The 15,000-nt window shown below is 41.7% G+C and overlaps 1 protein-coding gene across 1 annotated transcript in view; it reads right to left on the reverse strand.

The window, feature by feature from the left end:
- The window catches only part of prkd1 (protein kinase D1), a 51,497-nt gene that overhangs the window by 14,277 nt on the left and 22,220 nt on the right, over positions 1 to 15,000 (reverse strand). The window contains exons 13-16 of the mRNA XM_053336204.1: positions 9,589 to 9,641; positions 2,395 to 2,467; positions 1,668 to 1,774; positions 388 to 549 (exon numbers count right to left, since the gene is read on the reverse strand). Coding sequence (XP_053192179.1) covers positions 388 to 549; positions 1,668 to 1,774; positions 2,395 to 2,467; positions 9,589 to 9,641 — 395 coding nt within the window. The remainder of the gene's footprint in view (positions 1 to 387; positions 550 to 1,667; positions 1,775 to 2,394; positions 2,468 to 9,588; positions 9,642 to 15,000) is intronic.

Here is a 15,000-nt window from a genome sequence, read left to right on the forward strand (position 1 = left end):
GTAAAATGCAACCTGTGTCAAACGGAGTTTAACTACCACCGGAGTACGTGGAGTTTGAGTTAGCACCTCCACGCTAAACACCCAGGTGCAGCCAAGCCAGCCTCAGCTCCACCAAAGGACCATTTTGGAGTGTGGGAGTCGCAGCAGAGCCGTGATTGATTCCCAGTTAAGACACTCTGGTAAGAAATGCTTTACATTATGGGCTTAAAACTGCCTTCAAATGGAAAATAACAGGATTTTAAACATGCAAAGTTTGACAGCCCTATTTTAAACACAATATATGGGGTCTGATACGTGACACTTTGAAGACAGTGTGCAAGATGCATAAAGGTGACGTTATTTGTGTGTGTGTGTGTGTGTGTGTGTGTGTGTGTGTGTGTGTCTCGCCTGTGTGACCAGGAACTTGGTGATCCTCTCAGGCAGTCGTCCCTTCTCACTGGACAGGATCATCTCCAGCATGTCTCCGTGGAGCTTCTCCATGACGACGAACACTCGCTCCGGCGTCTCGAACATGCAGTCCAGGTTGACCACGCCCGGGTGGTGCAGGCTCTGAGTCATCATCATCACATCATCATCATCACCATCGTCATCACCATCACCATCATCATCATCATCATCATCATCACCATCACCACCATCATCATTAACTGCATAGATACTTCAAGCAGCAACTTTTCACATTTGAGTAATGGAGTCGTAGTCGTGCCAGCAGCTGCTTCTGAGGTTACCAGCTGTCAGGTTTCCATATGAACAGTGTAATCATTCCTCCTGTTCATACTGACTATTAAAACAGTGTGTCATTTAAAAGTAGCTGATCAGCTTCTATTGAGATGTCCGTATCCGTAAGCTTTATGGAAACGTGCAGACAGACGGATGAAATGAACGCAGAGCACGGACAGAAGGCTCCGTCCGGATCTGTATTTAACGTTGAGCATAAATGGGCCTTTAGTGTTTCCTGTTTCTCTGTGGTGGAAGTATAGTTACAAAAAGACTTTGCTACTAAAAACACTGTAAGGTTGAAACATAGAAGATGAAGATTTGACTCATTTGGACTCTGAAGCTTCATATTAGCTTCACATCTACTTTTAAATCCATGTTTCCACAGAAGGAGGACTGTGGGTTTAGTCCTCCATCACTTCCTGTAAACATGATGAAGGATCTAATGCTCAGTATGAACAGGAGGAATCATTACAGACAGAAAAACACTTAATGTTCATGTGGGCTCCTGACTGTTGGTTTAAGACACTGGAAAAAATGGGAACCTTTCTGTATTGAGCACTCGCTTTTTTTTTTAATAAATAAAATTATAAATATATAAAACTGGCAGCAAATTCAATAAACTTAAAGATTTTAAATCAAATCAAATCATAAGCCCCTGTAAAAACTCCTTCAGGCGAGGATAAACGAGTCTACCTGCAGGTGTGTGTGTGTGTGTGTGTGTGTGTGTTGCAGCAGCTTCTGCAGGTTGAGCAGCGCTGGAACATTTCAGGATCTCACACCCCTACAGTGTTGCCACAGTAATGAAGTCGTTCACGACAGGAAGTCTCACTCACTGCCAACAGGCTCCTGAGCAGCACCGCTGTGTGTGTGTGTGTGTGTGTGTGTGTGTGTGTGTGTGTGTGTGTGTGTGTGTGTGTGTGTGTGTGTGTGTGTGTGTGTGTGTGTACCTGCAGGATGGCCACCTCGTTGCGCAGCTGGCTCTCCTGTTTGGTGGGGAAGCGGAGTTTATCGATGATCTTGATGGCGACGTCTCGGCCAGACTTCCTGTGTTTACCTGCAGACAGAAACACAAAAACACATCAAACACTCTTACACCTTATTTACACCGCCGGTCCCCAACCCGCCGGTCCCCAACCCGCCGGTCCCCAACCTGCGGGTCCCGACCCCACACGGGGTTGTCAGAGCTTGTCAAAAGGGTCAAGAGGCCCTTTTGATTTTAAGGGAAGCTCACACAGCGAAGTCTGAGGAGCAGGACCTCCAGCCATTCTTATAAATACCACATAGACTTCTGCTCCCTTTCAGCTCTTATATCCCTCCCTCCATATTTCCTCTTTTCCATTTTCTTCCTCTCCTTCATGGGGTCTTGAGGAGGTCCATGCAGGTCAGGTGCTACAGCAGACTTCCTGTGAGCCTCTCCCAAAGAACAGGCAGCAAACAGAAGAACTCTTGAGTTTTTCTGAGGAGTTTAAGTGCATCATGTTGTTGTTGTGATCTTTGCTGGTGAAGTATTTAAGTGTCTCAGCAGTTAGTTAAACTCATCCAGCATGTATCACTCACTTCTGAAAGTCATATTGTATCTTCTAAAGTCTAATCTCTCCCTAAATGGTGAATCATTCTGAGGATATAAACCGTGTTCCCTCCTTCCATCAGAGCATGCAGACGTCATGTTTTTACCTCCGTACACGATGCCAAACTGTCCCGAGCCGAGAACCTCGTCCGGGAAGATCTGATACACAGAGTTTATATCCTGAAAGACACAAAAATCACTTTAAATGATATTTTCCCACTTTGTTTGTTTGTGGTGTGAAACCTGAAACTCTGACAGCCGAACCAGAGAATACCTGCTGCTGTCTTCAGACCTGTGGTTGGTGTTTCCTCCTCGGTTCGGTTCATTTGAACTCAGCAGAGAGTCTTTAGAGGAAGTGGTCACAAGCTAATTCTGGAGCTGTTCATTTGTGGTGTTTGAGTTAAACAGCTCCCATAGCCAGGAGCCCTTTTCACGCTGGGATGTTGATGAGTTACATCTACTAGGTCTGACCTGGACTCTCAACCAAATGTGTTGAGCTCAATATTTGGGCAGGTAGGACATGGATGTAGAGAGAGAACAGGATACAGAGTCGGAGGTAAGGCCCTGGTGCTGCTCAGTGGTGCATGAAGCTAAAATAAAATGTTCTTCCTCTTCTGCTTTGCTTCCACATATTTGAGCCCATAGAGAAGTGAACTAGTGACTTCAGAGGGCTGAGACAGCTACTTCCTGTTTATCCCTCCAGCTACTTTGAATGGCAATGTGTGCAGCTCTACTGGTCTTTTAAAATGGGACTGGATCGAATGGAGATGGAGAAACGAGTCATTTTACAAAGGTTATGATGCTCAGAGAAACCTATCAGCTGATTTACAGACGTCTCTTTCACAATGACAGTCTGTGCATGGTAGCATTTAGCATCAGGAAATGTTTGGCCACTGAGTCAAATTAGCCTCAAAGCCCCAGGAGATAGGATGCCTTCCTTCTGTCCTTCTTTCCTTCCTTCCTTCCTTCCTTCCTTCTGTCCTTCTTTCCTCCCTCCCTCCTTCTTTCCTTCCCTCATCCCTTCCTTCCGTCCTTCTTTCCTTCCCTCCTTCCTTCCTTCTTTCCTCCCCTCATCCCTTCCTTCCTTCTTTCCCCCTTTCCTCCCTCCCTCCTTCTTTAATTCCCTCATCCCTTCCTTCCGTCCTTCTTTCCTTCCCACCTTCCTTCCCTCCTTCTTTCCTTCTGTCCTTCTTTCCTCCCTCCCTCCTTCTTTCCTTCCCTCATCCCTTCCTTCCATCCTTCTTTCCTTCCCGCCTTCCTTCCCTCCTTCTTTCCTTCCCTCATCCCTTCCTTCCGTCCTTCTTTCCTTCCCTCCTTCCTTCCGTCCTTCTTTCCTTCCCTCCTTCCTTCTTTCCTTCTTTCCTCCCTCCCTCCTTCTTTCCTTCCCTCATCCCTTCCCTCATCCCTTCCTTCCGTCCTTCTTTCCTTCCCTCCTTCCTTCCGTCCTTCTTTCCTCCCTCCTTCCTTCCTTCCTTCCTTCCTTCCTTCTTTCTTAATTTATGCTTCATGTAACAGAACTTTGAGCTTAGTGATGACATGTTTCTTGCTAAATACGCTTTAAAGGTTGTAGTTAGCCGTGTTTAACCCTTACATACAGCATGTGAGGGTGAACTGCATTCAAATGTTTGATGTTGTAGATTTTATTCTAACACAGTTATTCATCTTTTGTTCTGATGATTCAACCAGCAGAGATTCATGTTGATGCAAAGTGTGTGTGAGTCATTAACATCGTCTGTGAGAAAGATGAATGAGATTTTTACTCCTGAAAACGAAAGGCCACCGAAATATCGCCTCTCACTTTGCGTCTCTATTGTGAGCGATTAGTCAGCCGCCGCTAACGTCCAAACATCCAAACATCCAAACGTCCAAACCTTCCTTTTATCTCCCTCCTGGACGATTGTCTCACCAAACATGAGTCAATATAAAAAAGGTCCCATTCCACATTACAGCTAACTTCCACTTCCAGACTGTCTCCACGGGTTATTCCCAGAGAGGACGAGCACGTATCCACTGAGGGGAAATGGGAAAGAACTAATATGAAAAGTAGAAGCTGTGTGTCAGTGTTTGGAGTGAAGTTAAGGAATGATTGAGACATCGAATTGAAAGAAAGCAAAAATATGAGTTCATTCATTTAAGAAATTATTTAAACTTTGTGTCGTCCCTCTGGGTCAAATTGACTCCGTCTGTTTTGATTGTTTCTTCTTTCTTTCCTTCCCTCCTTCCTTCCGTCCTTCTTTCCTTCCCTCCTTCTTTCCTTCTTTCCTCCCTCCCTCCTTCTGTCCTTCTTTCCTCCCTCCCTCCCTCCTTCTTTCCTTCCCTCATCCCTTCCTTCCGTCCTTCTTTCCTTCCTTCTGTCCTTCTTTCTTTCCTTCCCTCCTTCTGTCCTTCTTTCCTTCCCTCCTTCTTTTCTTCCCTCCTTCCTTCCTTCCTTCTTTCCTTCCCTCCCTCCCTTCCTTCCTTCTTTCCTTCCCTCCTCCCTTCCTTCTGTCCTTCTTTCCTCCCTCCCTCCCTCCTACCTTCCTTCCTCCCTCCTTCCTTCCTTCTTCCTCCCTTGCTCCCTTCCTTACTTCCTTTCTTTCTTCCCTTCCTTCTGTCCTTCTCTCCTCCCTCCTTCCCTCCTACCTTCCTTCCTTCCTCCTTTCCTTCCTTCCTCCCTCCCTTCCTTCCTTCCTTCCTTCCTTCCTTCCTCCCTTCATTCCTTGACTTGAGGACAACTGGAGGGTTAAAACCAAAACCTATTAGAAAGTTATGTAAGAAGTGAATATGTTGAAATCATGTATCTGGATATTTATGCTTTTAGTTTGTTATGAGAACTTAAACAGATAATTTATTTTACTTTGTCATGTTTAAAAGTCACTGATACTGACTGAAGTTTTGTTTAAAGAAACTGAATTCATGTTTTTAAAAAGGGGAAGACAAAATAAGCTCAGGCTTCAGTCAAAGAAAATAAAAGAGAGAATAAATAATCTGTAAGCGAAACAGAGGGATGAGGAAAGAATGATGACATATTAATTGTGTTGTTTATGTATCTTATCATCTGTTCAAGAAATTATTCAAATGATTGTGAATTTATTTTGTAAATGATCTGAAAACTAAAACTAACCTAACATTAAAAACAGCTGATATGTGCAGCTTGGATCTCAGTGACTCTGCTGCGTTCAGGATGCTGGCAGCAGGAATGAAGCATTGTTAGTGGCCAGAGGGAGAGACTATCGTGTCTTTAGGAGCTCAAAAGGCTCAAACTGGCTGTCTAGAGGATGGAAACTAACAAATATCTTCAGTATGAAAGTCTCAGGTCTCACATTGTTGAAGCGTCTCTGATGGCAAAAACTGACACAACTGAGGTGGAAAATGGCGAGAGGCAGGTTGACAGAAAATGCATTCAACAAAAAAAAAACATGAATTCATCACCTGCTGAAGGTTTTTCTAGCAGGGGGAAGCGACGGCGGGGGGTGGGGGGTGGGGGAGTGGGGGGTGAACCTCCCAGAGTGTAACTACACAGCGTCAGTGATCTGCCACAGCTTTGACACCAAAACTGCTAAATATTTTTTCCTTCATTTGTCTGCAATCACGTCTCCCTTTTCTCCCCCTCTTAGCTGACAGCCTAATATCACACCTCAACCAAGAGGACAGAAATACAATATTATAAACCCCCCCCTCCCTCTCCCCCCCCCCCCCCCCCCCCTCAAGCTCGCTGCCTAATTACCATCCGTCGCCATGGAAACCGTTTGGCTGAGTGAGTAATCACAGTAATCTCCATTTGAGGTGCTCGAAGACGTGCTCACCTTGGAGACGGCGAAGTGCACGTCTGCATCGGAAATAGGACTTCATGTTCTCGCCGGTTACATTTGCATGAAGAGAGTTTGCCGACATTTGAGCCCTTATGTAAAAATCTGTACAATGTAAATGTACAGAGCCTTTTAATGCACGTCGACCCGCTCAGAGATAATAATAAAAAGAGAGAATCTGTGACCCAGACTCTTTAAAAGCAAATGAACAAAGAGTGAGAGAAAGCAGAGAACGAGTGATGATGATGATGATGATGATGATGAGATGTGACTGGAGAAAGGAAAGTTTGGGGTTTAGAGGACTTTTACCTTCGTCTTCTACAACATAACTGATGAGGGACAGTGTATTTGAAGGCAAGTTGGTCATTTAACTACGTGCTGTGGTGACCAATCAATAGGGCTGCGTATCGCCTAGAAATTACAATACCAGCACCAATCCAAGTCTCCTTAAAGTGACACTGATACTAACTGAGTACTTCATTAGTTACTCACTAACACATTCAGGTCTCTGTCTTTTATCTAGTGTAACAGTCGTGTGGTTTAGGAGGCATCTTGGCTGCTGAACTGCTAAGCGCTCTAACTCAAATTCACCACGACTTCACCACCAGACGGGTCGTAGCTGCTGTGGCAGTGGACCAATCACATGTCGCGTTAAATCCACAGACTGTATAAAAGAAATGGACGTAACATCCATGACGTCACCCATTGGTTTGTGGACTGCTGCTCGGAAGCCAATAGTTTCTAATCTAGGCAGCGCCATCTTGAAAATTTCAGGTGCATGCTGGGAAAAATAAAAACACGGATTCTACTAATATGGGCATGAGGCGGGGCCATGGGTGGAGCGGGGAGGTTGCTATGGTTACGAGGGCTGGATCTCGAGGACATTGGTCAATCAACCTGTCAATCAGGACGTAGCCACGCCCTAATGCATACCCTGCTTTATCGTCACATATAAAATCAGGGAGGCCAAAATGTCCCAAATGAACATCATACTGCATTGAAGAAGGCTTTAAACTAGCGATTGAGACCATAAACACATTTTGAAAACGTTTACTGAGGTTAGAAATCAAGTGAGAAGTTGGTGAATTCTCCATTGACTTGTATAGAGACGGTCGCCCCCTGGTGGCCTTTTGATAGAATGCAGCTCTAAGTTACTTCCTGGTTGGACTCATTTCAGAGGACCAGAACTCCCCGCCTGGTTAAACCCTAGAACGCTTGCGTTGATTGGCTGTGAGCAAGTCCATTAAGTACTGAGCTCTACCAATCAAATATGTCCAAGAACACGTTCCTGTTACATTACTTTATTGGTGAAACGCTGATCTTAAGATTGTCATGACACAATTGCTGTGCAGAAGTTGTCAAATCTTGTTTCAGTATCATGAACTGAAACCATGTCCACACTAAATCGGTTCAGAGTTCATAAACTTATCTGTTTTTTGTCGTTTTGGCTTCAGTTCAGACTTAACAGAGCTTTTCCAAAACTTCCACCAGGAGAATGTAAAAGAGAAAATGTTGGTTTGGTCTTAAAGTGTGTACGAGGAAAACGGAGCTTTGTGGAAATGCTGTCATATCACTGAAAGAACAGAAGGTGGCAGCAGTGTCACACATTCGCCATTTTTCACACAAGCGGGGTTGTCACTGCATATGTCACTGGAACCTTTTTCTTTTTACTTACATCTTATAGCTGTTTTTATATTGTTTATTTCGGTAAAACTTATTGGTTCATGTTCAAAATGTAATTCTTTGGCCCTGGAAATTATAAGGATAGTGTTACAAGAAAAAAAAAGTATACTATCTTTCAGTATCTTCTGGAGCGGTTTGAGGTTTCTTCCCATTAAAGGGGAGTTTTTTTCTCATTTCACCAATGCTGCTCATGGAGGATGGGTCATGGGTCTAAATTAAATTAAATGATATGGTTGGACCTGCTCTATGTGTAAAGAGCCTTGAGCTGACTTTTGTTGTGATTTGGCGCTATATAAATAAAGACTGATTGATTGACTGACTGTAGATGTAGTCTGAGATGTCTGATAAACCTTCAAACCCACAGACTGTATATAAAGCTGGAGGTAGCGAGGTCGGTTTTATTGGCGTCAGTTTGAAGCTCAGAGTCTCAGCTTACACTCAGAACCATCTTTTCTGTTTGGTGTCGCCTTTCACGATGTGGTGACAACGCTGAATATTGTGACAATAGTCCAACTCGGTGCGAGTCTCAGAGCCAACTGTCAATCACAGCTGTCAATCAACGCCCACACAGGAGAGATTTAAGCTACTATAAGTCTTTAACTCTTATTAATGGAGCAATAATTTATACAAATGACCACCAGCACACTTAGTAGAGGGTTTGAATTTAGAGATTGAGACCAGAATGACTCCCTGAAACCAATGATTGACTCAGAGACGTTGGACCCTGGTTGTATATCCTTCTTGGTACAGAGACCCTTCAGTGGAAGTCTCGGTCCATCAGTGGCAGGAACATAGTCTGATCTCCGTCTGACCAACTACAAATCTACAAGTTTGAGGTAAACATGTACTGCAGTGAGGAGGGCTTCGCATGCTGGGATGTTGACAGCTAATAACTGCTAGCTGGACAATGAATCGAGGTCCGGACTAACAACAAAGTATAATGTCTTGATATTTGGGCCGATCAGAGCTTCGGTAAAGGGTTATTTTACAGGTGCTTTCATTTTATACTTATTTACTGAAATTTTTGGAATACTTTGCTGGTATTTAACGGTTGATTTTTAGGACTTTCCTTCCTTCCCCCCTCCTTTCCTTCCTTCTTCCTCCCTTCCTTCCTTGACTCGAGGACAACAGGAGGGTTAAATTAATACAAGATTGTTCAGTTGAAGCTGGTTGTTAGTTTAGCTCTTATAAATGTCAGCATGCAGCAAGTATTCGGTTATTCGTCAGTTATACCCAGCGGTTAACTAACCATGAAAAAATGACCTCATGCACATCCCTAGTTCAGATGTAGGAAGAAACTGATCCAGTGATTCACAGAACAGACACTGCAGTAAGTCTGTGGCAATGCGCTTGAGCCAGAGATATATCTGTCAGCCAGTCAGCCAATATTTTAGGCCGATATTCACCTATGATAGATATCTCATTATCGGCATATAAGTTGTCCGATATGCACTTATTTTTTAAAAGTTATATTGCCAGTATTTTATGTATTGTTTGTTCCTTTTTCTTAATTCAAGCTTAAAATATACGTATTTTTTTTCATGTATTATCATTTATAGGACTTTATAATTATTAAATTCCCAGTGAAGTTTACTGTTTCAATGCTCTGATGTAATTTTATACAATAAAGTTTATAGTTAAACTGTCAAGTATCACAGCCTCCATTATATAGCTTTATCACCAGTGTTCATATTCTGTTTGTGTAAGATTATCAGCTGATTATCAGGGCCTATCAACATCTATCCAGTTTTATATGGTAGTCAAAATATAGATAAAGCAGGTGTGTGTGTGTGTGTGTCTGTGTGTGTGTGTGCGTGTGTGTTTTCTCACCACGTTCTCCTGGATCTGGCAGTTGGAGACGGAGATACTGATGGAAATTTCCTCTGTGGACGAGACACAAACATGATCTCGGTTAAAACTGACTGAAAACACTGAGAGTGAATCATGATTACAGGAAACAGAAACATCCAATCATCTTCATAAAGGATCATTTAACTCTGATTATGTATACGGCAGTCTGTGTTTTAACAATCAGGCTCTTATAAATCTGAAGCTGGCAGTTAGGACAGAGTATTATTTTTATGTACTCTCCCCACAGGTGAACGCACAGAGTCAGAGCAGTGTTAGTCATTATCAGTTTGACGTCAGCGGAGGTCTGAAATATCTCTGATGGGTTTCGTGTGGGAGTGGACTGCCCTGAGGGGATCTGAGAGCCTGCAGGAGGATTCAGCAGCAACATTAATACCTGAGCAGGAAATGTGTGAGGGATACGGTTAGAAATGACATTTACATTGGTCCCAAATAGATTCTCTGCTGTAATAACGTCTGGAAAGAAGAGTGAAGCTTTTAATATGAGCAGAGCTTCATATTAGAGATGAGGAGAAGACAAAACACAGAGCGTAGGAGGATCTTTAAAGCGAGCTGACATCTCCTCAGAAATATGCAGCTGCAGAGATACAGTGTGGAGATGAAGTCTGATTGGTCTGCTTCTATTTTACTGCATTTAAGTATAATTTTGAAGTACTTGTACTTTACTGTAGTACAGTTTGAGGTACTAGTACTTTACTGTAGTATGTCCATGTGATGCTACTTTCTACATCTCAGAGGGAAATGTTGTACTTTCTACTCCACTACATTTATTTAACAGCTTTAGTTACTTTTCAGATGCAGATTTGACACAATGGAAAATATAACAAGCTTTTAAAATACAACACATTGTTCAGTGTGTAGTCGGCTCACATTTCAGATGTCTATGAGTTGTTAACAGCTCCACCAAATACATGATTAAAATATGAAATGTGTTGCAGCTTTTATTTCATATTGATACAGTATTAAAGCTTTACTGATACAATGATCAATAAAGCTTTAAACACAACAAGCTCTACTCTGGGATCAGAGTTCATTGTTCTCTGCCTTTAAATCTACAGTTTGTAGATGGGTGTAACCAACATGTGACGCAGCACAGAGCTGTCAGGCTGGAATTACATGTTCAGATTTGTTCAAACCTGTTTCACTTATCAGGAAGTGAAGCTCAGACAGTCGTTGCCTCTGAGAGCTGAAATGGCGCAGAAAGATCAGCTGGACCGAGAAACCTTCTCTTGTTCGATCTGTCTGGATCTACTGAAGGATCCGGTGACTACTTCCTGTGGACACAGCTACTGTACGAGCTGTATTAAAGGATTCTGGGATGGAGAGGATCAGAGGAAGATCTACAGCTGCCCTCAGTGCAGACAGGCCTTCAGACCGAGGCCTGTCCTGAAGAAAAACACCATGTTAGCAGCTTTAGTGGAGCAGCTGAAGAAGACTGGACTCCAAGCTGCTCCTGCTGATCACTGCTATGCTGGACCTGAAGATGTGGCCTGTGATGTCTGCACTGGGAGGAAGCTGAAAGCCTTCAAGTCCTGTCTGACGTGTCTGATGTCTTACTGTGAGAATCACCTCCAGTCTCACTTTGAATTAACCAAATTAAAGAAACACAAGCTGGTGGAGCCCTCGGAGAAGCTCCAGGAGAACATCTGCTCTCGTCATGATGAGGTGATGAAGATATTCTGCCGTACAGATAAGAAGTGTATCTGTTATCTGTGCACTATGGAGGATCATAAAGGCCACGACACAGTCCCAGCTGCAGCAGAAAGGACTGAGAGGCAGAGAGAGCTCGAGGTGAGTCGACTAAACATCCAGCAGAGAATCCAGGACAGAGAGAAAGATGTGAAGCTGCTTCAACAGGAGGTGGAGGCCGTCAGTCGCTCTGCTGATAAAGCAGTGGAGGACAGTGAGAAGATCTTCACTCAGCTGATCCGTCTCCTCCAGAAAAGAAGCTCTGATGTGAAGCAGCAGATCAGATCCCAGCAGGAAACTGAAGTGAGTGGAGTCAAAGAGCTTCAGGAGAAGCTGCAGCAGGAGATCACTGAGCTGAAGAGGAAAGACGCTGAACTGAAGCAGCTCTCACACACAGAGGATCACAACCAGTTTCTACACAACTACCCCTCAGTGTCACAACTCAGTGAACCTACAGACTCATCCAGCATCAATATCCGTCCTCTCAGATACTTTGAGGATGTGACAGCAGCTGTGTCAGAGCTCAGAGATAAACTACAGGACATCCTGAGGGACAAATGGACAAACATCTCACTGGCAGAGACTGAAGTGGACGTTTTACTGTCAGAACCAGAACCCAAGACCAGAGCTGAGTTCTTAAGATATTCACGTGAAATCACTCTGGATCCAAACACAGCAAACATGAAGCTGTTATTATCTAAGGGGAACAGAAAAGTAGAATATACATATCAACCACAGTCTTATTGTAGTCACACAGACAGATTCACTGATCATCCTCAGGTCCTGAGTAGAGAGAGTCTGACTGGACGTTGTTACTGGGAGGTGGAGTGGAGAGGAGGGATGTGGGGAGTTAGAGTAGCAGTCACATACAAGAATATCAGCAGAGCAGGACGTGAATCTGAATTTGGACGTAACGACAAATCTTGGTCTTTACATTGTTACACTAACAGGTATGAATTTTGCTTCAACAACATTAAAACTCCCATCTCAGGTCCTGGTTCCTCCAGAGTCGGAGTGTACCTGGATCACAGAGCAGGAATTCTGTCCTTCTACAGTGTATCTGAAACCATGACTCTCCTCCACAGAGTCCAGACCACATTCACTCAGCCTCTCTATGCTGGACTTTTGGTTGGATTTGTATGCACAGCTGAGTTGTGTAAAGTGAAATAGACAGAAGTCATTTCAGACTTCATGTGTCAGATGTTGTAATTCTTCATGTTTTTGTCTCCATGTTTCTGAGCTGCTCAGAGATCATCTGACACGCCAATAGTGATATTCAACACTTTATTTAACTTGATGTATGTGTTATTGATGTTATCAGTTTTTTTAAATGTGACTTTTTCCTGTGTGTTTTTATCCATGGAGGCTCTCACTGCTCATCACCATGTTTTTAACCTTCACTGACATTTCTTCAGATGAAATGTGAACTTCTCTTTGTTCTAAATGTTAGTTTCATGTTTGTATTGATGTATTTGTGTCTGTTGTTTCTTAAACAGAGAAAACAGCAGAACTTCCTTCATCACAGATATTTTGTTCTCATCACTTTGTAAATTCATAAAGAAATGTTCAATCAAACTGTAATGATCATGATAATAATCATTAATGATGTTCTTGTACATAGCTGACATTCTGGGTTAAACTAACTGACTGTGTGGATGAAGTCAATCTGAACATGAAATCATTGATCACACTTTACTGATTGGATGTGTCGACAATCTGAAGCTTCAATAATCAATAAAGATGATTTTTATCAACAGTGATCAAAGTGGTTTCTTCTCATTCAAAGCTTGTGTACTTTTACTGTAATACTGCATACTACATCACTATAATACTGCAGTACTTTTACTGTAATACTGCATACTACATCACTCATAATACTGCAGTACTTTTACTGTAATACTGCATACTACATCACTATAATACTGCAGTACTTTTACTGTAATACTGCATACTACATCACTATAATACTGCAGTACTTTTACTGTAATACTGCATACTCCATCACTATAATACTGCAGTACTTTTACTGTAATACTGCATACTACATCACTATAATACTGCAGTACTTTTACTGTAATACTGCATACTACATCACTATAATACTGCAGTACTTTTACTGTAATACTGCATACTACATCACTCATAATACTGCAGTACTTTTACTGTAATACTGCATACTACATCACTATAATACTGCAGTACTTTTACTGTAATACTGCATACTACATCACTCTTAATACTGCAGTACTTTTACTGTAATACTGCATACTACATCACTCATAATACTGCAGTACTTTTACTGTAATACTGCATACTACATCACTCATAATACTGCAGTACTTTTACTGTAATACTGCATACTACATCACTCATAATACTGCAGTACTTTTACTGTAATACTGCATACTACATCACTCTTAATACTGCAGTACTTTTACTGTAATACTGCATACTACATCACTCATAATACTGCAGTACTTTTACTGTAATACTGCATACTACATCACTCATAATACTGCAGTACTTTTACTGTAATACTGCATACTACATCACTCATAATACTGCAGTACTTTTACTGTAATACTGCATACTACATCACTCATAATACTGCAGTACTTTTACTGTAATACTGCATACTACATCACTCATAATACTGCAGTACTTTTACTGTAATACTGCATACTACATCACTATAATACTGCAGTACTTTTACTGTAATACTGCATACTACATCACTATAATACTGCAGTACTTTTACTGTAATACTGCATACTACATCACTATAATACTGCAGTACTTTTACTGTAATACTGCATACTACATCACTATAATACTGCAGTACTTTTACTGTAATACTGCATACTACATCACTATAATACTGCAGTACTTTTACTGTAATATTGCATACTACATCACTATAATACTGCAGTACTTTTACTGTAATACTGCATACTACATCACTCATAATACTGCCGTACTTTTACTGTAATACTGCATACTACATCACTATAATACTGCAGTACTTTTACTGTAATACTGCATACTACATCACTATAATACTGCAGTACTTTTACTGTAATACTGCATACTACATCACTATAATACTGCAGTACTTTTACTATAATACTGCATACTACATCACTCATAATACTGCAGTACTTTTACTGTAATACTACATACTACATCACTATAATACTGCAGTACTTTTACTGTAATACTGCATACTACATCACTATAATACTGCAGTATTTTTACTGTAATACTGCATACTACATCACTATAATACTGCAGTACTTTTACTGTAATACTGCATACTACATCACTATAATACTGCAGTACTTTTACTGTAATACTGCATACTACATCGCTCATAATACTGCAGTACTTTTACTGTAATACTGCATACTACATCACTCATAATACTGCAGTACTTATACTGTAATAGTGCATACTACATCACTATAATACTGCAGTACTTTTACTGTAATACTACATACTACATCACTCATAATACTGCAGTACTTTTACTGTAATACTGCATACTACATCACTCATAATACTGCAGTACTTTTACTGTAATACTGCATACTACATCACTCATAATACTGCAGTACTTTTACTGTAATAGTGCATACTACATCACTATAATACTGCAGTACTTTTACTGTAATACTGCATACTACA

Source organism: Scomber japonicus, chromosome 16 (assembly GCF_027409825.1).
Source record: "Scomber japonicus isolate fScoJap1 chromosome 16, fScoJap1.pri, whole genome shotgun sequence".
Lineage (NCBI taxonomy): Eukaryota > Metazoa > Chordata > Actinopteri > Scombriformes > Scombridae > Scomber > Scomber japonicus.